This window comes from Solanum stenotomum, chromosome 8 (genome assembly GCF_019186545.1).
Source record: "Solanum stenotomum isolate F172 chromosome 8, ASM1918654v1, whole genome shotgun sequence".
Lineage (NCBI taxonomy): Eukaryota > Viridiplantae > Streptophyta > Magnoliopsida > Solanales > Solanaceae > Solanum > Solanum stenotomum.
The window spans coordinates 9,608,935-9,633,972 of record NC_064289.1 but is presented as its reverse complement, the minus strand read 5'-3'; the positions used below and the strand labels follow the sequence as shown (position 1 = coordinate 9,633,972).

The following is a 25,038-nucleotide window of genomic DNA, read 5'->3' as shown; positions in this document are numbered from 1 at the left end:
AGACTCGGAGTGGATTTCACATGCAAAATGACAAGCAAATTATCGAATTAACATTTTTAGGCAGGAAATAAAGCGGTGAGATAAAACTAGCAAATAAATAAAAGAAACCCGACCAATCGATCATTAACAACACAACGCTTGAATAATAACTTGAAGGGGAAACTGATGGAGGATTAATATTTTTATAACTATGACACCGGACAAATGATAGAACCAAAGTCTAAGGAAAGGTTAAAATTATTTCCAGAAGCTAATAATGCAAGACACGAAAAGAGATCAAATTAATGACCTTGGACTACTAATATCAAAATATGCTGTCTAAATTAAAATTTTCCAACAACATGATGAGGAGCAGTGACATAGACTTACGAAGTAATTACTACCAAACTAAATTAAATGAAATAAAAAAAAACAAATGGGTCTTGATGGACTAACAGACACAGAGAAAGACCAACTAATTATCAAACTCCACAAGGGAATAACCCAAATAAAACTACACTAGATCAAATCAAACTCATGCAGGAAAGAATAATTAAATCAACAAAATGCAATTATCTTTCAACTCCCAAACTATCTATGATAGCAAAATCCTATATTTTGAGCATGACTAAATTCACCGAATCAGTATTAATGCAATACACCAACGACCATAAGCTAAGCTCAAATCTGGCCTCATAAACTTAGTGCTTCTAAATCAGGACGAAACATATTGAGGGCAAAATGGAACAGTAGACACAAGGTAAAGATAAGGAGCATGCTAAGAAAGCTTACATTCGGGCCGCGAACGGCAAGCGATTCGGCCAAGATTAGATAAATAATGAAACCACTTGGTTTAGACATGCTTGATTAAACAGTAGAACAATCACAGGTACAAAAAAAAAAAAAAAAAAAATCAACAAACCCACGAGCCATGGACAAAACAATCCTTTTGAAAATAATCGCAACTAGATCCCGAGAACATAGCAAAATTCCAACAGACCCACGAGCCATGGACAAAACAATCCTTTTGAAAATAATCGCAACTAGATCCCGAGAACATAGCAAAATTGGTCTCAAACCATACCAAGCAAACAAGGCGAAGGGTCGAGTAAGAGAAGCAAAACATAAATTAATTCAAACCAACAAATAATCACTAATCAGTAACTAAAGGAAAAATGAAAACTCGGCCGCATCTAGCATATTTCACCGACATTCAACCATTTTTCAACACCATATCGAAAACATGTAACAAGATGATAAAGTAAAGATCCTTAGGACAGACAACAGAACGGAACACGCCTTATTCGAGAAAGAAAGTGAAAAGTAATAATAAGAATGTTACCTTTTCGGGGGCAGCGGAACTGAAGACGAGACGAGCTAGAAGTGACGCTTTCCCCACTAAAAAATTGAACTCGAGCGACGATGAAGAAATCTGAGCAAAAATTGAGCCCAAACCTAAACTATTGCCCCTCTATTTTTAAGCGTATTGTGTATTTAGTGTATTTTAAGTGTTCAAGCTCTTCTCTATGTTTGCTAAAAAAAATCCACTTTTCTCTCTGCTTTAGTTCAAGTTCTCCACTCAAAAAAAACCACACCTTTCTCTACAATGAATAAAGGGAATATATAGAAGAAACTAGGGTTCGGAAAAAATGGGGGGAAAGGGCTGATTTTCGGGTTCAAAGAGCCCATTTCGAAATTCAAAAATCCCTAAAAATCCTTTCACCATTAAGGATAAACATCCTTTTTCTGAAATTTTTGCCCCATTCCGAAAACGGAAAGGGGAGAAAACTCGTGTTGTACGGATTGAGAGGGACGTGAATAAGGAGACAAAAAAAAATCGCAGGGTACGTTTTTTGCACACTGATGCCGCTACCGCTTTCCGTCTAATTGACGGAAAATGTGAAGACACCGTCCGCCAGCTGCTTTAGAACGTTGGGGCTGCTGGAAATCTCTTCTAATTTTCTTTTGCGAATTAGAAAAGGCTGAGTGGGGTTTAAAATGTGGGCCGGGGTTTGTCGGTTTAGTGTTGTATGTGTGCAATGTATGTATTGTCGGTTATGGGCTGTACGTTGTTTGGAGTTGTTGAATGTATTGTGTATTGTTAGTATGTATTGGTAGTGGTCTGTTTTTATTTTATTTATTTATTATTTTGTTTTGGGCTGGATCAGGGGGGAAAGTTGGAGTGGGCTGGAAAGTTGGCAAATTGACTTGGTTGGGCTGTTTTGGTACTGCTGTTGTTGCATTGTTGCTGGAAATATATATATATATATATATATTGTTGTTGCAAGCATTGAGAAAAGGTGGGTTGAGCATTTAGGGAATTGGGTCGGTTTTGGTGAGGTTTGGGAGAATCGGCATGTAGTAGAGAGTTAGTTAACCATTTAGTCAAATTGGGTCAANTGATCATTCAAAAATATAAACTACTAAATAACCAAATATTTAAATAAAGCTAAAATCCTTTCGAGACAATTTCCAAACATTAGTAAAATATACTAATTAGACACATAATTATATAATAATTAACTTAATTATAAACTAACTAATCAACTCAAAATTGTAAACTATTTAGATAACTAAACAAACTAACCAAATATCTAATTAAACAAAATATTTTTGAGACTATTTTCCAATATTTATAAAATGCACTAATTATATACATAATTATATAAAAAGCATATTATTATTTAACAATTATAACAAGTGAGAAATTATTTGAAATAACTCGCAAATTATTCTATTATATATTTTTTTTTCGAAATTTCTAAAATTAACTACTTTAAATCATTTGAAAATTAAGAAGCTCGAGATTAATTATTATCGGGGAGGGTCAAAATCGGGTGTCAACAGTCACAATTATTTCTAGTAATTTAATAGTCAATTATCTCATAATATCTTATTCATCTATAAATAATTTTCTCTATTTTAATATATCGTTATAAAAAATGGAGTACTTTTAAATGATACAACACATCTATTGACATTTTTAAATGAACCATTCAATTAATTATTTTTAAAAAAAGAAGATAAGTCTTCGACTCAATCATACATACTTTTTTATTAAAGTCTAGATAGGTGCGCACCACTGCACCATAGTATCTAATTGTATGAAAAAGTTGATCATGACTTATACCAATATTTGATGCATGTGCAAAGAAAAATAGATATTTATGCTTTAAGGAAGTAGAAAACTAGTATAGAAAAAAGGACTATTTTAAATTATTATTTTCTTCGTCTTAATTTATGTGACATCATTTAATTTGGTATGAAAATTCTAAAGAAAAGAAAAAAAGGAATTTTTTGAAATTTTATGGTTTAACTTCCTCAATTTTTAAGGTAAAATATATAATTTTGATAACTAATAATTTTATCAGTAATCAATAAAGAACAATTACAAATTTGTAGCTCAGCTATATATTATAAATAAAGAATTTGACCTTCTCTTTGACACTTATAATGGCTCAAACCACCTAGAAATTTTATTAAGCTCAACAATGATGGAAGTTGCATTCAAGCAAGTTGTGGTGGAGGAGAGCTAATCAGAGAGTCAAGGCAACATGATGATTGCTTACTCTTTAGGTCTAGTCCAAGCTAAGGTACTAGCAACATGGTTGAAGCCCGTGCTCTACTCTATGGTCCTAAATGGTGTGTTAGTAGAGGTTTGGGGAGAAACAAATTTACTACTCTTAGTAAAATGCATAAACGGAGAATGGAGAACGCATTGGAGATTGGATGAATTGATTCAAGAAGCACAACAAATAGTTGAATCTCATGGATTTATCATCAGTCATTGCTTCAGGAAAGCCAACAAATCTGTTGATTTATTAGCATCCAGGAGTTATAGTGTTGATGCAATACATGATTTCAACTCTTTCTCTGATCTCCCGAGGGAAGTTAGGGGATTAATTAACACAGATAGATGGGAGCTCTCTTCCTACATAATGCAGCAGGTCAAACCTTCTAATTTTATTTATGAACCCCCCTAAATCCTCTTTGTCAAGGAGTCAAGTTAGTAGAGTAATAGCTAGCTTAGACTCCCCTTTTTTGGTGTTAGCTTGTAGAGTTAATCTAGCTCTATTTCTACCCCAAGATCTTATATTGAGTTTGGTATGTCAAACTTCAAAATGTAACTCTTTCATATCAACGATCATTGGATGCCGTTAAAAAAAAATCAACAATCTTTTACCATCGAAAATTTAATCAAAATATGAGACTCATACAAATATCAACTAACATTGCAATTCAATTATAGAGTAAGGATTAAACAGACCATTAACAATGTTGGACCGAGGAAGATTCTATCGTAATGAATTTGAATCTCGTTAAAGTGAGCAATATATCATTTCTCAGTCTAAAAAAAATATTTTTCTTAAAATTTTCTAACTGTAATTGTAAGTATTTTCATAGGCAATTCTTAAAAGTTTAACATTAAATACTCATTCCTATTCTCATATTAAACATGAAAAACTAAATTAGAGAGTAAAAAAAATCAAATTCCTTAGATACATGAACATTATTTTAAATAATCATCTTGAAAGGAAAACAAATTGCACAACTATCACGTACGATAACGATTTGGTGAATACATTCATATATTTATGAGGTTAAGTAACAAGTTAGCCTTATTATTCTTTTTATTTTTCTATATTTGTAACAGTGTACTAATATTTTTTAAATATAGTAATTTGCTTGATTTTTCTCCGATCTCTTATAAGAAATATTATATTATAATTCATTAAAAAAAACTCAAAACTTTTACCAAAGGTTGAATAACAAGCGACAAAAGATTTGTTGATTACTATATGTTCTCACCTTACGAGGAGTTTCAATATTTTTTTTTTAGTTATATATGGCGTGTTGTAAAAGTGAGAAAGTGTGGGTTTTGATTTTATTTAAGAGTGGGTCAAAACTCGACAAATATTTAAACACACATGAATTTATATTTGAGTTAAAAGAAGAATGACGTTGATATCTACCTATTTAAATTATAAAAAATTTGTAGTGTAGATTTATTTAATATTCAAATCTTAAGAAGTATTTCGTTTATGATGCATCAAAAATTATATTATAATCAACATCAGAATATTTAGCGATCGCGTAAAGTACGGATAAATTAAGTAGGATCATTTCTCAGACTAGCTAGTACATAAAACACAAGCATATACTCGCAAGGAGCATATTTATTTAGTCTACTAGTAAATATAATCAAGTTAATTAAATTCAGACTCCACAATAGGCCTTCAAAGAAAAATCACATTTCATGTCTTCTTGAGTGTAGCCGAAAGCAAGGAATTCATGAAAATCAAAGGGCTTAAAGAGTAAGGGATGATCTTCATCTACCAACTCTTTTGGTGCCTTTATTATGTATCCATCTTTAGGTTTTGAAAACAAACCAATTGAATACCTTGCTTCGTTTCCTCTCATCATCACTCTATGAAATGTTGCATGCATCCGACCATTTGTCCATGCCTACATACAACAATAATCCTTCATATTCAAAAAAGCTAAATATGTTTGAACTTTATACTTGCAAATACAAAAGAATATATTCACAAACTAAATCATCTAAAATAATAGCTATAGATATAATCGGCCAAAAAAAGGGATAGTAACCTAAAACATAAGACACATTACCTATCTTAATTGGTAAAAGTAAGTTGATATTATAATTTATTTATTTTTATATTCAGTGGCGGGAACACAAAGACTGAAGGATGATCAGTTGAACATCTTTTATTTGGAAAAATTATAAGTTTCACTACACTATATATCAGATGTTCAATTCAACCATTTTTTTTTTTACAATTAAGAAAATAAAAGTAGAGTTACATGAATTGTTAATGTTGGAAGAGCTTACATGTAGAGAGTCTCCAATCATGACAGTGAAAGTGTCAGGCGTAGGATCAACACTGATCCACTGTCCATCTTTGGTCAAAATTTCAAGACCTTTCACCTGATTTTGGTATAGTATAGTAACAATGTTCTTATCTGTGTGAGCATGTAGTCCTATTTCAGTCTCATCGCTTTGAGGTTCTTTATACTTCATCAATCGAAGACTATAGTTGATCGAATTCATATGCTCATCCATGTACTTTTCAATACCTAAGCTCTCCACAATCATTCTTCTTATTGTCTGGTCTAACTTTGATAGTTGCTCTAAATATGACTGGATAGTTTTACTGCCAACACATATAAAAATGAAAAAAATTACAATAATAATATGCATGTTATAAAAAGAAATAATGGAGAAAGATTAATATTTACCAAAAAGAAGGATTCCCTTGAGGCCATAAAAGTTGAGTGTATTTTTCGGCTTTATGAGGAATGTTAGAATCAATAATGCCCATGCTTTCATATAGTGGAATTGAAGAATGGTATTGTCCCACATAGCCAGAGAAGGGTTTGGTTGAAATGTTTTTAAGTTTGGTTTGTATAGGGAGATCAAAAAATTCTTGTGAGACTTCAAAAATAGATTTTTGAAGGTTTATTGGAATTTTATCAAAGAAAGCTTCAAAACAACCATATTCTACTAGTGCTTTGTAGACTTGGCTTTTCACTTGATTCCATTCAAGTGTGTCTGGCTTTAAATCTTCATGAGAAAAGTTTATTTTTGGAAGCTTCATATTTTTGGACCCCATTTTTTCTAGGAAGAATAGATTTTTGTTATATATTTATTATTCTTAATTCTATGCATGCAATTGAATCTATTTATAAAGACTTTGAAACAAGTGAAGGTAAGTACTTTTCCCATGTGATAACAAAAATAACAAATCTTTAATGCAAATTGCTTAGTAATTCAACGATAAGTAGGCCTTCCTAATTAATAGCATTGTTGCTAAACAAATTAAGCTTTCTTAGGTACGTAGGCAAAATCGAAAATTCAACATTTTTGAAATTTTGGTTTGAATTTTGTGGATTGTGGAAGAAAATATTTAATGGTAAAGAAAATGAATTCTCAAAAATTAAAAGAAAGGATTTGGGTTGTTTTTACTGGAGTTTTTATTGGGGTTTATATAATTTATAGAGTTATTATCCCTCCCAATCTATTAAGGTCAGTTTTTTATGTTGGTTTTTCTTTGTTAGCTTTATTTGTATGCTTTTTAAATTTTTTCATTATCTGTTAATACTAAACGATTTCCATCTTAATGATGTTTTTATTGATTATCGTAACTATAAATTGGAATGACTCTTTATGATTCACAATAGATAAAGAAAATTTCAATACTTCCCATACAAATTGAAAATAATAGTGAGTGGGTGTTTTTATATTATTAAAGATTTATCAGTTAAGCAAAGTGATATTTTTTGGGTTATGCTTATGGAGTTTTGAGTTTTTTTTTTCTTTTTAAATTATAGCGAAAGCAAGTGATATATAATATGAAGAGATATAGGTGAAATTAAAATTAAAATTTTATGAATTTAGTAATTAAAGTTTTTAGTACTAACTTTTGATATTTTTTCAGGTTGTGCTTTTGAAGATTCATTTTTTTTTTTTTTTGTGTGTGTGGGGTTAAAGCAAATGCTATATATATCATGATATTTAGATATTAAGGTGAAATCATTATTTAAATTTTACATATTTAATGTTTAGTGATTTAGCACTAATTTATCATATTTTCAAGTTATGAGTTCACTTTCATTGTTTATTATAATTTTATTGAATTTTACATATTTTCAAATTATGAGTTCACTTTCATTATTTATTATAATTTTAATGAATTTTTACATACAAATTTATATATACCATGAATATACTAAACTAGAAGAAGACAATAATGAATTCGTTCCTGGATGGTGCTAAACAAAAACGAGTATGTGGTCATCATGAGTTGTCGTCTAGTGTTAGAGGAGGTATGATAAATCAGAGTCATGAGCCAAAAGGGTAAAAAAAATTTGTCAAAAATTCTAAAAGGGCAACAAAATTGATTTTAGAATCAAAAGGGCAACATTACAACGCCCAAATTAATGGCGTCCAAATCAAATTAAAATTAACAAGACGTTCACTTCCATGCGCCTTACAAGGCGCAGACGTCTTGCGTCTTACAAGGCGCTGATAGCTTGCGCCTTGTAAGGCACATGAGAGTGCGCGACTTCCCCTTAATTTTTTTTTTTAAAAAAAAATTATTTCATTCGATTGAACATTTTTATGGTATTTTTCTTGTAATTTTTTTTAATTCTCTTACTATGTTGTATTGAGGGATGTTATATATTAAATTTGGGATGTTATATTAACATTATAAAATTATACTACCCAACTCCACTTATTTAATTTAATTTAATTTTATTTAATCAATTCATATCATTTACTTTTTATTTACCCAAGCTTCACTTCATTTTATTTTATTGAATTCCTTCATACTGTTTCTTTTTTTACTACCCAGCTCCACTTATTTTATTTTCTTTAATCAATTCATATTATTTCCTTTTTATTTACCCCAGCTCCACTGGATATATACATACAATTACTTTAACTTCGTAATTTTTATTTTTACCATACCTAAATGCACAAACTTTTACCCAGCTCCACTGATTGTTATTGTATTTTTGTTGTTTCTCTAAACACATTTTTGGAATTTATGTATCTTTAAATTAGAAACATAATTGACAACGAGATATTTATAAATCTTCAATAACACAAGAATTCTACCATAAATAAAAGATTCAACTACTACATGAAATATTTTTTAAAAAAATTTAATCAGAATGAAACAAAAGTTTTTTAAAAATTAAACGGAAGGTGCACGTTCCCATGCATCTTACAAGGCACAGGCGGTCAGAGTCTTGTAAGACGCATGGCGATTGCGCCTTGCTGACATTGCCCTGATTTTGGCCACGTTACTTTGGGCGTTAAAAAGTTGCCTTTTGGTTTTGCTGATCTATGAGTAATTTGCAGATTATTTTAACTTTAAGAAGTGTTTTTAAATTTTAATTAACTGACGATGAAATATATAAATTGTCATTTTTTTATTAATTTGTTGCCATCAATTAGTTTTGATTTATTCTTGAATAATTTTTTTTTCATTTCTCCTCTTACATCTTATTGCAAGAATAAAGTCTCAAATATTACTGTTAAGCTTTCATAGGAGGCTAACAAATATGTGTACGTTAGTTTACTTACAAATAGAAAAAAATTATGCGTACGTTCTGTTAAACTGTAAATTTTTAACGTTTATATTTCTATTGTAAATATGGTAACTTCCTTAGGAAAACTATTTTTTAAAGTTATATAAGAACTAATTTGAATTATGTAAGAACTTGAAATAGGTAAAACCTCTAAGCATTTGTAACTAATAAATATTTATACAACTTTCTCAAAATTATAAAATGTACTACCACAGAAATTTAATGAACCTATTGAAAACCATAATTACTATATCATGATTATGTGTAGATTACTTTTCTTTTTAAGATATGATCTTTTTAATTAAACAACAAAAAATGTCACTACACCAAACACAAATAATGATGTTTAAAATTTAAGGGAATTCTCTTTTATTTTTTTGGATGAACTTTATTTTCTAACAACTAAGTTTTAGGTGATGAAAGGTTAAACAAAATTAAATTATTTGGATTTGAAGACTACTAAATTATTTTAAATTTTTGGAAATAGTAAAAGATTAGTTTATAAATCTAATGATATTTTTCTTAACTACACGAAGCGCGACCAAGTCTATTAGCTCTATTATAAAATATGAATCAAACAGACTATTTGTATGAGAACAAACTCATAAAAGAGAATTTTTTTATGAGTCTAATCTTTTGATAAATATATGTCTTTTCATTTTGAGAAAGAAATACTTATTCGAGGAAATTAAATACAAAAAATACACATTAGGAGTGTTAAAATATATTGAAACTAAAACTTGTAATGTTGATTTACTTTATATATTTACTATACGTATGTAATAGAAACTTTACATGAAATAGTAATAAGGCTGATATCGATCAAAACCCAATAAATATTTAAACACACATGAATTTAAATTTGGTTTAAAGGAGTAATGATGTTGACATCTACCAATTAAAATTATAAAGAAATTTGTATTGTAGATTTATTTAATTAATATTCATATCCATAAAAGTATTTTGAGAATAATACATCAAAAAATATATTATAATCAACATTACAATATTTAGCAATAACGCAAAAGGCGGATAAATTAAATAGTATTGTTACATAGTGTCACTCAAACTAGTACATAAAACAGAAGCATATACTCACAAGTCACAAGGAGCATACATATTTATTCTTACACTAGTAAACATAATGAAAGTAAATTGAATTCAGACACCACAATAGGTCTTCAAAGAAGATTCACATTGCAAGCCTTCTTCGGTGTAGCTAAAATTAAGGAACTCAAATTGATTATGTGGCTTAAAGAGTAAAGGATGGTCTTCATCTATCAGCTCTTTTGGTGTCTTTATCGTATATCCATCTTTAGGTGTTGAAAATAAACTAAATGAGTACCTTGTCTCATTTCCTCTAATCAACACTCTATGATATGGTGCATGCATCCTACCATTTGTCCAGGCCTGCGTATAAAATAACCCTTCATTTTCAAAAGATTGAAAGATAAAAAGTAAGTTTAAACTTTTGTACGAGAACAATATAAAAGATTTTTAATAATCTAAGTCATCTGAAAAAATAGTTATACATATTCGCCCATAAATAATTAAACTAAAAATAAGACATGTTAGATGTTATAATTGGTTAAAATAAGTTGATATTATAATTTGTCCTTTTTCTATTTAGTGGAAGAGCAAATTACACTGCATATATTGATAAAATTACTACATATTAAATTTTAAATATCCTTGATAAAAAAAAAAATCTAGTTTCTCAACAATATATATCAGGTGGTCAATAGTTTTGTTTTTAAAGAAAATAAAAGCAAAGGTAAAGAGATTGTTCATAATGTTGGAATAACTTACATGTAGTTTTCCAACAATACTTGTCCATCATGGAAAATCAAGAAATAATTTTCTCTTTTGTTTCTATTTTATCATTGCGATTGAATACTACTCAAAATCTAATACATTCCCCAAAATATTAAATTTAATATATTTAAAGGTAATGTAATAATATTAGTTCGATTATTTATTATTTCTTAAAGTGTGTCAAATCAATACTGTGGACAATTATTATTGGATAGAGGGAGTATATATTGTACCAAGATGCATTTAGCACTTATAATTAAAGCTCGGAAGGAAAGGTAAAATGATTTAGTTTGATTAATAAAAATACAAGGAGCCGTGTCTAATTTTTGTACAATTTCCATATGGACAATATCAAGATTCATGAAAATGAATGGGAGTAGGAAAAATCCTAGCTATTCAATTATCAATATGTAATAAATATTTGCCCTTTAAAAAAAATAAAAAACAAAAAGGAGAGAAATTCAACAGATTTTAGTTTAAAATGAAAACATATATAGATAAATATAGAAATATAATAAAATGATATTATAAAGCTAAAAAAATAAATATTATTAAACATTTATTATTCTTTTTTATGTTTATTTCATTTTTAAGTCAATCTATCTATAATAATAACTAAAAGATATGTGAAATTACTTCAAAAATTTATCGTAAAAAAATTATAACTAATAAAACAATTAATATATGAAAATTTATTATTTAAAATAAGTGTTTAGATATATATCTAAAATATCCGAGTACTAAATTAGCACTAAGAATTTAGTAATAAACATTAAGCTTGATTTGATATTCGGGTTTAGTAATAAACATTAAGCTTGAATTTGAGATGAGTGTCATGATCCAAAGAATGGAACCATGAGGGTGATGATGTTAGTCTTGAGATTTGATCTTGTAGACTTGGCATAGAGTAGGTGAGGAATTGAAATGTTAGCTCCAATGAATATGAGTGGTACAAGTGAAAGACTCAAACCTTTAGATAAGGGCAGTGAAGTGTGGCTAAGTCACAAGAGTAACAAAAGCATTAAGAGGAGTGCTGAGATGGTATGTTACCAGATGAGATTTCTATTAAATTATAATTTTCCATGTGTGCCTAGATAGCATAATTGAGTTATCAATGTGGAATAGGTCCATGGCTTTCAAGTGTTAGCTTTAGACCTAAGGGGGAGATGTCGAGATGAGAAATCAAGTCAAGTGTTTGAGAGTAAGATAGTAATGAGTTCCAAAGAGTTTGTGAGATATCTTTTCAGAGGTCATTTTAGTAATGGAGTGACGTTAGAAAGAGGAGGTTGATGTTCTTATCGTGTTAGTGATAGTGTGATAATTCCATCTAAGGTTGTAAATAAGGAGGAAGATTAGAATGAGGTTTTACTATGAGAAATAGTTAAATGAGAGCTCTTAGTTGGATCCGAAGGAGTTGGTTAGTAAGAGTCCATGGAGTTGTTAGAATACTAAGCTTGAATGTGGTGGTAAATAGTAATAATTTTGGGATGAGATTCCCTATCGAGGTATAGAACCTGAACTTAAGGATTTGGGTTAAGCTTGAATATAGTAAGAGCATACCATTAGACTCAAACCTTAGTAAGAGTAACCATGTTCCGTACCCAGTCTAGTCGTCATTCGAGGACGAATAATCCCAAGAGGGAGATATTGTAACACCCCAGAAAAATTTTGAGCTAAGACTTGAACCATCCTTCGTTATGAGTAGGATTTTATCGAGGAATTAAAATTTCTTAAGTGTTAAGTTCACTAGATGTAGCACCTTGAGTTCGAAAAAGAACTAAATTGGAAATAGCAAAAATCTGAAATTTTGCAAATTAAGCTAAGTTTGAGTTTTAGGTTAACTTCAAACGACCATAACTCCTATCTTCGGATGATTTAGGTGTGCTACAAGATACCTTAGTAAATATCTTTGAATTATCTTTCCAACTCCACCAAGTTTTCTAAGTTTCGAGTTCGGATGAGTGAGATATAGCCTTTTGAAGTTAGGCTGTCCAGTTAAGGAAAGTTGGCTGGATTTTAGAGGGGTATTTTGGTCTTTTCCTTACCCAATCAGATTTAATTCATTTTTAGTAAGGTTTTAAGGGTCTAATCCTATTATGTTCAGTTTTATAATCCTAAGATTTGCCTAGGGTTTTAGTTAAGAGTTCAAGAAGAGAAAAGAGGAGATGATCAAAGCGTTCGTCGAGAGTCTTGCATTTTGTTGCGGATTTTCGCCATGGGTTTATTCCCTAAGAGGTATGTAAGCTTCCATAGTGTTGGGTTAGTTCACCCACACGCCAATCATGTTATTTTCAGCGAAATTTCATTCTTGAAGTTGAAAGATTAAAGTTCTTGATAGGTGTTCTTGAAGTGCATTCTAAATCTTGTTGTGTTGGGGTTTTGATGATTTCTTGAGATGAAATTTAGTAATTTGAGTGTTGTTTTGAGTATATTAGAGTGTACTTATGTTAAATAGTCGAATCCAAGTGATTGAGGAAGAAACCGTTCGAATCTAGGCGAAATAGGGTGAGAAAACGAGCAAAGAAAGTTGTCGGCGTTTCTGGGTTGGGGCCTGGCATGATGCGCCTGCCAGATCACCCCGAACCCTCTTCTGAAGCTTAGGGGCTGGCGCCCCGCGCCACCCATAGCGCCAGGGTCGCCTGCCCAATCCAGTTTGTCATCGGTAGCCCCGTTTGAGTTCGTTTAAAGTGCACCTTCACTCCTTTTCGATTCTAACTACTCTAAGCTACTTCTAAACTCCTAGAAATCATTCATAACATGATCATAACCTTGAATTCATAATTCAAATTCAAGGTTGAGTTAAGAGTTAACTTTTGAGAGTTTCGAACATTCTAAGAAAGTCCTTTGAGTCCTTTTGTAGAGTCTTCTACAACTTCTAGTAACTTGTTTCAAGACTCGAGAAAGTGAGTGTGAGGATGAAGAGAATGTACTCATGAGTCTACTTTGTCATCATGAGATCTTTCATATCATGAACCATAACTCTTGAATTCATAATTAACATTCAAGAGAGAGTTAAGAGTAGAGTTCAAGAAAGCCTTCGAGTTCAATTGTGAATCATTTGATATCAACTATTAATTTGAACTAAGTTTTGAGGAAGTAAGTCAGAGAATAAGAAGAGTCCTATACATGAGTTTCATATAGTTATGTAGACCATCAAGTCGAGTTGTTTCATGCCCATAATTCCGCATGAACACTATAAGTCGAAAAATCTTGAGATGAGTAGTATCATTGAAGTTCTTGAGTTCCAAGTATTGAGTTCTATCTATGGTTATTAAAAACCTTGCATTGAGTCGTTCATTACCATAATTCGGCATGAACCATATCTTAGGAAGTCTTTTACAAATGTTTAAACTTTGTTTTAAGACTTAAAGCTTTGAGTTCAGTAAAAAAAGTAAAGAGTAAAATTTGAAGTCCTTTTCTTCAAAAGTATATGGAGACTAAGTATTCCCAAAGAGTTTATCAATGTTTCCACATTTAAATAAGAATGGAAACTGAGATTTCCAAAGAGCTTTCGAGCTAGTTTTCAGAAAAGAGTAATCACATTCTAAATAAAGCAATAAGAGAAACTGAGATTTCCAAGATAGCCTTTGAGCTAAGTTTTGAGCACTAATCTCCAATCACAAAAGAAGTATGTTTTTTAAAACATAAGAGCTAATATATTTTTGGGAATAGTATTGAGCACCGATATGGGGGAGAGTTCAGACAACTCACAGCCCCCATAAATCATGTAGCCACCATGGGTAGAAAAGGGTCATACTTTTTTAGATGAATCCTTTTCACAATAGACTAGTGGATCCACTTAGTAGTTCAAGTCCTATTCCTTTGGCCGGGTATAGGATGCGCTGGCAGCGTGAGGAAAATCGTTGTATCATCACAATAGCTCTTATGTAATGGTTGTCGGTTAGAGAAACTCTCACATAAGTTATTGTATTTTATATACATCAGTTTATTTTGTATTTTTACATATATCTCAGAGTTCATATTGTATTGTTGCATACATACAGAGTTATCATTGTTTTTATAAATACACAGAGTTGAAAAACCATGTTTTAAACAACGTTTCCTTATATTGCACGTGTCTTTAAACTGCTTTATATTGAAATGAGTCCAGTTATGTTGAGTATTTCTAGTTGTGTACCTTAAGTTGAGTATCTTGAGTTGATTTGTGCTTCATTAAGTTGAGTATCATATCTTTGAAGTTGAGTATCTAATCCTTGAGTTGAGTATCTTATTCTTAAGTTGAGTTGAGTTGAGTGACTTTGAAAAGAGGTAAGTATGTTTCCTTTTTATCAAGTTCAAGCTTATGTTATGTTTTGGAATTCCCCTTACATGCTCGTACATTTCACGTACTGAGCCATTTGGCCTGCATCTTCTCATGATGCAGACACATGTATTCAGGATCATCAACAGGAGATTCGTGGATACATCCGGGAGTTCGAGTTAGCTATGGTGAGCCTCCTTTCTTTCGGAGGATTTCATTTACCTTTCAGTTATATCAGTTGTTAGGATGTCGTGGGTCTTGTTCCGACTTCCATCTTTATCAGTTAGAGGCTTCATAGATAGTTAGTATAGTTGAGAAGTCTGTATTATTCATTTATTTTATTAAATATTTTAAAGACTTAAGTTGCCTATTTTATGGCGAATTGAATAATTTAGTTTATTCGGAGTTTTCTTTTGAGTTAAAGCTTTCTATTTAAGTTTATTGAATTTTATTTCAGTTTTAAGCTTTTGCATGCTTAAGTTAGTCTTCTGCTTGTAGTCAACCATGATGAGGGTTCGCTTGGGACCAGCAATGGTTCTTGAGTGCCGACCACGTCCAGGGTGTAGACTCGGGTCGTGACATGATGAGGGTTCGCTTGGGACCAACAATGGTTCTTGAGTGCCGACCACGTCCAGGGTGTAGACTCGGGTCGTGACATTTTCTCAGTCGCACTAATATTTATTTCAGCTATATTTTATGTTAAAAAATCCGTGTATATTAGCGGCGACTTCAGAAAAGTTTCCACTAATACGTTATTTTATATAGCGACTAAACCGGTTGCCCCTAAAACTAGCGCCTTTTGAAGCAACTCTATTAGTTCCCCACAAAAATCTCTACTTTTGTAGCAACTATGACAGTCGCCACAAAAGATCGCCACAATAATTCATATTTCTCGTAGTGATCACCACTTTACCATAGAACATGATTGTATGAAAAAATTGATCATGACTTATATCAAATATTTGATGCAGGGGCGGCTCAAATCCATTGGTGGCCTAAGGCCAAAAATCAAACTAGAGGCCTTAAAAAATATTTATAAATGTTTTTATTTTAAAATCTACTTTTCTAGCTTTTTGAGATGCAAAGTTGTTAATAATTTTTGTGTAGTCAATCTCTTCTAATAATTCCTTTTCAATCGATAATATAGCCAAACCACTTAATCTTTCTTGAGACATTGTCGATCTTAAATAAGATTTTATTATTTTTAATTTTGAAAAACTTCTTTCGGCAGAGGCGACTGTTACGAGAATTGTTAACATTATTCTATAAGCAATGTAAGCATTTGGAAAAGAATCAAGTCTTTTTATTTGATTGAGTATCTCAATTAGAGTATTGTCTTCTACTTTTATGATTTCCCTTAACACTTTTAATTCAGAAAATAAGTCTAAACCGTCAATATCGGAGTGAGTATTATATTTTAAGGAACATTCAAGATTAAGACAATATTTTTTTAAATTCTCATCATCTAATGATCTCAATTTTTTCCCACTAAATAGAAAACCAAAAATATTTTCATATACTTCAAATTGTTCAAATCTATTTTGAAGTGAAAAGATGGCTTGGTCTACTATGTATAAGAAGTAATCAACTCTAAATGATTCTTCAAGAGATCTTGTGATTTCATTATCAACATTCTCATCAAATTGTTTTTTTCTATAAATTACACGTTTCTTACGAAATACAAGTTCAATATTCATCTCTAATGCAATTTCCTTAGCCGAAATCATAGCACTTGTAAATCCTTCTTCTCTATATGTTTTAAAAAAAGAAACTAAACCTCTTAATTGATCTATAGCGACATCAATATGCATATATTTTGATTGTAAACTTTTGCTAATTGAATTTACAGCAGATAGTACATCATACCAAATAGTCATACCCAATAAAAATTCAAAATTTTCAAGCTCAAAAATTGCTAAAGAATTAGCTTCACTTTAAATTTTTGGATCATCACTAACTTCTAATTTAAATAAAGCATCTCTTATTTGTGGAGTTTGAAATCTTATTGCTTTAACACTTTCAATACGACTTTCCCACCGTGTTTGTGACAATGATTTAAGAGTTAAACTAGGTACACTATCTTTTAAAATTTTCCACCGCTTAGTAGACGTAGAAAATAGTGAATATATACGTTGTACCACTCCAAAGAATGATATAGCATTCGTACAAGAATTAACCATATCACAAAGTACCAAATTTAAATTATGACAACCACATGGTGTATAAAATGATCTAGGATTTATATCAAGAAGTCTTTTTTGCACTTATTGGTGTTTTCCCTTCATATTAGACCCATTATCATATCCTTGTCCTCTTAAATTATCAATATCAAGTCCAATACATTTTATTTCATCTAAAATAACTTCAAAAAGACCTTTTCCACTTGTATCATCCACTTTTAAGAATTCTAAGAAATATTCAGTTACATTTATTGGAGTTGTCGAAATATCTACATTTCGTATTATAAAAGACATTTGATCTTGATGACTTGTATCTGGCGTGCAATCAAGTATGATAGAGAAATACTTTGTTTTTATAACTTTTTCAATAATCTTGTTCTTAATTTCACTTGCCAATAAATTTATTAATTTATTTTGTATATTATGTCCAAGATAATGATTATGAATTTCATCATGTTTGATTCGTCAAATATGTTCTTGCATAATTGGATCAAATTCTGCAATCATTTCAATAAGACTCAAGAAATTTCTGTTATTTTCTTGATAGATTTTTTCATTTTTCCCCCTAAATGCCAAATTATTTCTTCCAAGAGTTTTTATGACGGAAATAATTCTTGACAATATATTTTTCCAATGTTCTCTATCTCTATTAATTTGGTCTTGAATGTTTTTATCGATTGTTTTATTATTACGCAATCTAAATTCTAAATCAATCCATGAACTCATATTAATAATATGTTGGCTAGTTGTTTCATGGGTTCTAAGCTTAGTAGTAAGATTTTTCCAATCTCTACTACCTTCATTAGCTAACTTATTATTCTTTGCATTAAAGGTCGTATTAAATAACTTACAACAAAAACAAAATACCTTATTCAAATCTTTGGAATAAACTAACCATCTTCTTTCATGTGTTTCTCCATAGACCAACTTTTGAAAATAATATGTAGTAGAAAAGTGCCTTAAAAATTTATCCTTTGAAAAAAAATGTGTCGGTAATTCTAATTGGTCCCTTTTCTACTAATAAGTCTCTTAACTTTGTATCAACAATATTCCATTGACTAGGATCATAGATATTTTTAGTAGTATGATTATTTAATTCATTTATAAGTTCTTGATTTTCTTGGGAATCTACATCCGACTTTTCACTAATTTCCTCTCATTCTTCTTATTTTTGGTTTATATCATTATCTAACTCAACTTCAACTAAGTTTGTAACTTGTTCTTCTAAAGAGCATTCCCCTACCTTTTTTGATTTAATTTTATCATTGTTTTTCAAAAATTTATCAAGAGCACCTTTTTGAGATTTTATCAAGTTATCGACTTTTCTTTTTCTTTTAAGTTTTGAATGACCGGATTCATATTTTCTAGTTGACATATTAAAATCTAACAAATATTTTAAACACTATTTACAATATCAAATAAAAAATATAATAAACATAAGATACAAACCAAAAATAATATTAGAAATTAGAATGCTATTACCGAATTCAAAAGCTATGAAGACTTGATTTCCAAAAATGAATCGGGCTGTTGCAATATAGTTTTCTCCAAATTTAAAATATAAATTATCAATAGAACAAGTAAATTTTTTAGCTTTGAATAAGAGAGAGATGTAGATTAGAAAAGAGAAAGTGAGAAGAAATAGAAGGGAGGAGGATAGAATATATAAAAATAAAATTTGAAAAGAAAATAAGGTAAAAAAAAAAAAGATAACTTGTAAGTTAAAAAAAAGTACACAACTTTTTTTGGGAAAGTTAAAAAGTCATAGTCATATCTATGACTATCACTTCATTTAGCCGTTTACACTTATTGACTTAGCTCTAACAATTTTTTTTTTTAAAAAAATTAATCTTCCCTAATTAACTAAAAAATGGGGCCTTTGCATTTATTGTCTTAGTTCTAACATATATATATTTTAATTTAATCCTACCTAATTAACTAAAAAATGGGCCCCCCTAAAATTGGGGCCTAAGGCCATAGACTTTTTACAAGCCTTGCCAGCCGCCCCTGATTTCATGTGCAAAGCAAAATAGACCTCTACGCTTAAAAGGAAGTAGAGGACTAATATAGGAAAAAAGGACTATCCAAAATTATTACTTCTATCATTGCAATTGACGTAACATCATTTAATTAGGTATAGACTTAGGTATTAAGAAAAGAAAATGGAAAGTTTTGAAATTAACGATCCAAAATAATTTTAGATATTTATATAGATGTAAATCTTCAATATCATATAAATGACAGAGAAAACACTACTGATCATATTCAAATAAACATGTGCTTTTTGAATGGGTTAGAGAAGATCTTTAGGCAAAAATGGATAAGGGAAAAAAATCAAACAATAATCACCACAACATGAAATATTATGATACTTTACTTCCTCAATTTTTAAGATAAAATATATTATTTTGATAACTAATAATTTTATTTCAGTAATCATAAAGAACAATATATTATAAATTCGTTGCTCAAATATTGTTGTAAATTCAAATGAAAAATCAGTTTGACTCAACGATCAAGAAATTTGACATACTCTTTAACACATATAGATGAGCCAAGAAAACAATCTTTTACAATCGAAATTTAATCAAAAGATTAGACTCATACAAATGTCAAGCTAACATTGCAATTCAATTATAAACTAAGAATTAAATAGATTATTCGTATGAAAACAACAAACAACTCAGAAATATGATTATATTGGACCGAGGAAGATTTTATCGCAATAAAATTTGAATCTCACTAAAGTGAGTGAAATATTATTTTATGAAAGTTATCTTTTTCTATTTTACAACGGTAATTGCAAGTATTTTCATTGGCAATTCTTAAAAGTTAACACTAAATTATTCATTTTGCATCTCACATTAAACATTAAAAACTAAATTAGAGCTTACAAAAATCAAATTCCTTAGATACATTATACAAACAAGCGACATAATGGTCAATTACTCGGCTGGAAGTCTGGAATATATATATATATATATATATATATATATTTAAAAAAAAATAAAAAAAATCAAATAAGTTCTATTTTGGGAAAAAACTACTTATTCGAGGAAAATACAAAAACACATGATAGGAGTGTAAAAATATATCGAAACTAAAACTTGTAATGTTGATGTAATTTATATATTTACTATAAGTAATAAAGTTGATTTCGATATTTTGCTATCATGCAAAGCGTGGACAAATTAATTAGTATTATTCACCATAGCAGTATTGTAGTACATAAATACAAGTATATACTCACAAGGAGTATACATATTTATTCTATTAGTAAGCTAATCAATTAAATTAAATTCAGACACCACAATAGGTCTTCAAAGCAGATTCACATTTCATGCCTTCTTCAGTATAGCTGAAAGTAATGAATTCAAGATGAGTAAAGGGCTTATAAAGTAAAGGATGCTCTTCATCTACTAGCTCTTTTGGTGCCTTTATCATGTATCCAGCTTTAGGTATTGTAAACAAACCAATTGAGTACCTTGCTTCGTTTCCTTTCACCATCACTCTATGAAATGGTGCATGGATTCGACCATTTGTCAATGCCTACATACAAAAACAATCCTTCATATATTAAAAAAAACCTAAAAATTTGAAAGATTGAAAGCTAAGAACATTTAAACTTCTATACACTGACAATATAAAAAAAAATCACAAGTCAAGTCATCTAAAACAATAGTTATAGATAATCGTTCATAATAAATGATATCAGTAACTAGCTGGGGTGTTCACGGTTTGGATAAAAGCAGATCCAAACCGAAAAATCAAATCAAACCGATAAAATAAAACCAATTTTATTTGGGTTTGGTTTGGTTTGGTTTTAGATTTTTGAAAACCGATAGTATTTGGTTTGGTTATGGTTTTATTCAAAAACACTGAAGAAATAACCGAATTGATGAATTATATACATATATTTTATTAATATACATACTTAATATATTGTTTTTATAAACAACTTTAAAGATCTTACATATATTTTTATTAAAATTTCTTTAAAATTTACTTACTGAAAGCAAAAATGCCCAAGATGAAAACATTTATCTTATTGATTTCATGCATATGAGTGTCTATGACAATTCTTTGTGGGACTGAAAATGTTATTGTCTCTTCCTTCTAGGCCAATAGAGTGAATTTTAAAGTTTTATTGATAGTAAATTTAGTGATCGAAAGTTCAGTAATTTAAGTCATTCTAACTATTTTTTGTTTTGAATGGATTGTTGTCACTTTTTTCACATTTTGAATGAATTGTTTCTTTTATTTTTGTGTATGGTTAATAACCGAACCAAACCAAACTGAAACCAATAACCACCAAACCGATAAATGTATATTATATTTGGTTTGGTTTGGTTTTGACCAATAATTGATCCAAACCGACCCGTGAACACCCCTATCAGTAACCTAAAGAATAAGACATGTTAGCTGTCATAAGTAATTAAAATTAAGTGCATATCATAATTTATTTATTTTATATTTAATGTCGAAGCAAATTATAAGGTGTATATAGAGAATTATACTGCATATATATTGGTAAAAAATTATTATATATTAAATCTTGAATATCCTTGATCAAATTTCTAGTTTTACAACAATTTTTATTTTAATGAGTTGGAAGAGCTTACATGTAGTGAGTCTCCAATTAAGACAATAAATGTGTCTGGTGTAGGATCAACATTGATCCACTGTCCATCTTTGGTCAAAACTTGAAGACCATTCACTTGATTTTGGTATAATATGGTAATATTGCTCTTGTCTGTGTGAGAACTTAGTCCCATCTCATTCTCGCTGCTTTGAGGTGTTTTATACTTCATCAATCGAAGAAGGTAATTAGTCGAATTCATATGCTCATCCATGTAATTTTCCACCCCTAAACTCTCCAAAATCATTCTCCTTATCGTTTGGTCTAACTCTGATAGTTGCTCTGAGTATGACTGAACAGTTTTACTGCCAATACACATAAAAATTAAAAAGACTTTTCAACTTTTGTGGTTTTAAATTTAAGTTATGTCAAATGTACAAAAATGCCCTTTAATATTGTGGCATGAAACATGCTACATGAAAAATTGAAATTAAAATGTTACTAAAAAAGGAAATGGTCATTCGTTTTTTAAACAGACTAAATATGAAAGTAGCTAGGTCATTCTTTTTCAAACGGGGAGTAAGAATAAATGGAGAAGATTAATGTTTTACCAAAAAGAAGTATTTCCTTGAGGCCAAAGAATTTGAGTGAATTTTTCAGCTTTATGTGGGATGTTAGCATCATCAATGCCCATGCTTTCATATAGTGGAATTGAAGGGTGGCAGAATCCAACATAGCCATTGAAGGGTTTGGTTCTAATGCTTTTAAGTTTGGTTTGTGAAGGGAGATCAAAAAGCTCTTGTGAGGATTCAAAAATGGATTTTCTAAGATGTATTGGAAATTTATCAAAGGAAGCTTCAAAACAACCATATTCTACTAGTGCTTTGTGGACTTGGCTTTTCACTTGGTTCCATACAAGTGTGTGTGGCTTTAAGTCTTCATGAGAAAAGTCTATTTTTGGAAGTTTGATGTTTTTAGAATCCATATTTATTTCTTGGATAAGAGATTTTTGTTGTATGATTGTTATGCTTAATTCCATGCATGCTAAACCTATTTAAAGAAATTGGAATAAGACAATGCTTAAATGTGGTGTATAAAGGTATCAAAACTTATTTGAATTTTAATTTCATAAATTGTAATCGAAATTTTTTTTATTCAATTCAAACGGCTTAAACGTCCAACCCTATTCTTAGGTGGGCCTGTAAGGATATCAAAAGATTGAATAAGCTAAAAGTAATATGTTTATTTAATAATATTCTTAAAATTAGATTTTTCTAATTGATTCTTCACTCTGATATCAAATTATGTATCATCTCTTTTTTATCTTATGATATATCTATACTGGCAACACATTATTCAATTGTTGAAGAAGCCTATTGTTCACTTTTAAAGAATGAAATTAAAAAAGATAAAATTATTTGTGAAAGTAAACAAGTGAATGAATGTATTTATCAGCTCTCTAAGATATAAGTAATATAGTAAGTATGTTGAATAAAGTGGCATATATGTGTACTGACGTTAATGTACTTTTTACCAATTAATTATGTTTTAGCTTTCCTCAGAATTATTTCTAGTATTAAAAAAATTTAATTATCTCACAAAATTTCTTCCATTTATGGATATATATATATTTTTTTAATGTACATCGTTATTAACAATGTACTACTTTTAGAAACATTTATAAATGAACCATTCTATTAAAAACTTGATTCTGACTTGTACCTAATATTTGGTGTGCAAACACAAACAAACATACCTCTACGCTTTAAAGGAAGTAGAGGACTAGTATAGCAAAAAGGACCATTAAAAATAATTTCTCTCTCGTCTTTATTTTTGTGATACCATTTAAATATATAGAGAGATTTTTTTTTATTTTTAAAAAAAGCTTTTGAAAAGCATGGACATAAATTATAAATATTCAAAATTGGGATAATTCGTGCAAAAACTGATTTGTCACCGCAAATGAAAATTATTCTTTTGAGTTGTATATTTTCGTAATAAGTCCTATGAAAAAAGTAAGGTTGTTCATGGTTATAAAATCAAATCGAATAGCAATTCCATTGATTAAAATGTCTAGATGAATGATGAAATGTGTAATTCATCAGCTATATAAAATACAAGTTGTTCATTAATTCAACGATAAGTAGCCCTACCTAATTTATAACAACGTTGCTAAACAAATTAAGCTTCTAAGGTATAGTTACTAGGTATAGTTTGGACAAAATTGAAATACAATATTTTTTTATTTTTCGGTTTGAATTTTAAACTACAAATTGAATTTTGGATTTTTAGATATCTTAAAATCTAGAGAAGTCTTATACCTTATATCTAATTTAACGATTATGCATAAGCCCATATACCTAATACTAAGTTCAATATAGCCAATTAGGCGAATGAATAGTGCAAACTAATGAGATGCATCTGACTGTATATTGTTGTTGTCACTCGAAGAATTATGACATTGGGTCCTTCACAAATAATTAACTCCGAAACTAGTGAGATTTATGAAAGTTCCCTTAAGGGTGTGTTTGTTATGAAGGAAAAATTTTCCGAAAAATGCTTTCCAATTTTTTCTCATGTTTGGTTGGGTAAAATGTTTTTCAAATCAACTTATTTTCCTCAAATTTAAGGAAAATGACTTCCCTCAAAAATTAAAAAATTAAGGAAAACATTTTCAAAAACTGTCCTCCAACTTCAAATTACAGTTTTTATGTTGAAAAAAATCATTTTTTTTGTTGAAAAAATAAACTTAAAGCTTATTTTCAAAAATATTTTTCAACTTCAATTTTTTTATTTTTTAACCCCCCTTCCCACCAGCCCCCAACCCACCCCTCCAAAAAAATTGAAGTTTGTTTTTAAAAAATATTTTCAATTTCAAATTTTTATTTTCAGCCCTCCCCCCTCCCCCCCTCCCTTCCCCCAGAAAAAATTTTAAGTTTGTTTTTTTAAAAATATTTTCAATTTTAAATTTTTGTTTTTCATCCCACACCACTCCTAGCCTGACCCCCCCAAATAAAAATTTTAAGTTTGTTTTTAAAAAATATTTTCAATTTTTATTTTCCACCCCCCTCCCCCAATCAGCCCCCCACCCTTTCAATTTTTTT

At 29.8% G+C, this 25,038-nt stretch overlaps 2 protein-coding genes across 2 annotated transcripts; both read right to left on the bottom strand.

Annotated features, from left to right (window-relative positions):
- Window positions 1-5,138: 5,138 nt before the first annotated feature.
- On the bottom strand, window positions 5,139-6,323 carry LOC125873444 (2-oxoglutarate-dependent dioxygenase AOP3-like). The gene is made up of 3 exons (XM_049554381.1): window positions 6,241-6,323; window positions 5,834-6,155; window positions 5,139-5,445 (listed from the first exon to the last, which is right to left on the bottom strand). Exons 1-3 carry the CDS (start codon window positions 6,321-6,323, stop codon window positions 5,197-5,199), a joined length of 654 nt encoding a protein of 217 aa, XP_049410338.1. The 3' UTR covers window positions 5,139-5,196.
- A 14,244-nt stretch (window positions 6,324-20,567) lies between these two features.
- Window positions 20,568-22,939, bottom strand: LOC125874838 (probable 2-oxoglutarate-dependent dioxygenase AOP1). Its single transcript, XM_049555869.1, has 3 exons — window positions 22,546-22,939; window positions 21,978-22,299; window positions 20,568-20,904 (listed from the first exon to the last, which is right to left on the bottom strand). Exons 1-3 carry the CDS (start codon window positions 22,917-22,919, stop codon window positions 20,656-20,658), a joined length of 945 nt encoding a protein of 314 aa, XP_049411826.1. The 5' UTR covers window positions 22,920-22,939; the 3' UTR covers window positions 20,568-20,655.
- Window positions 22,940-25,038: the final 2,099 nt, after the last annotated feature.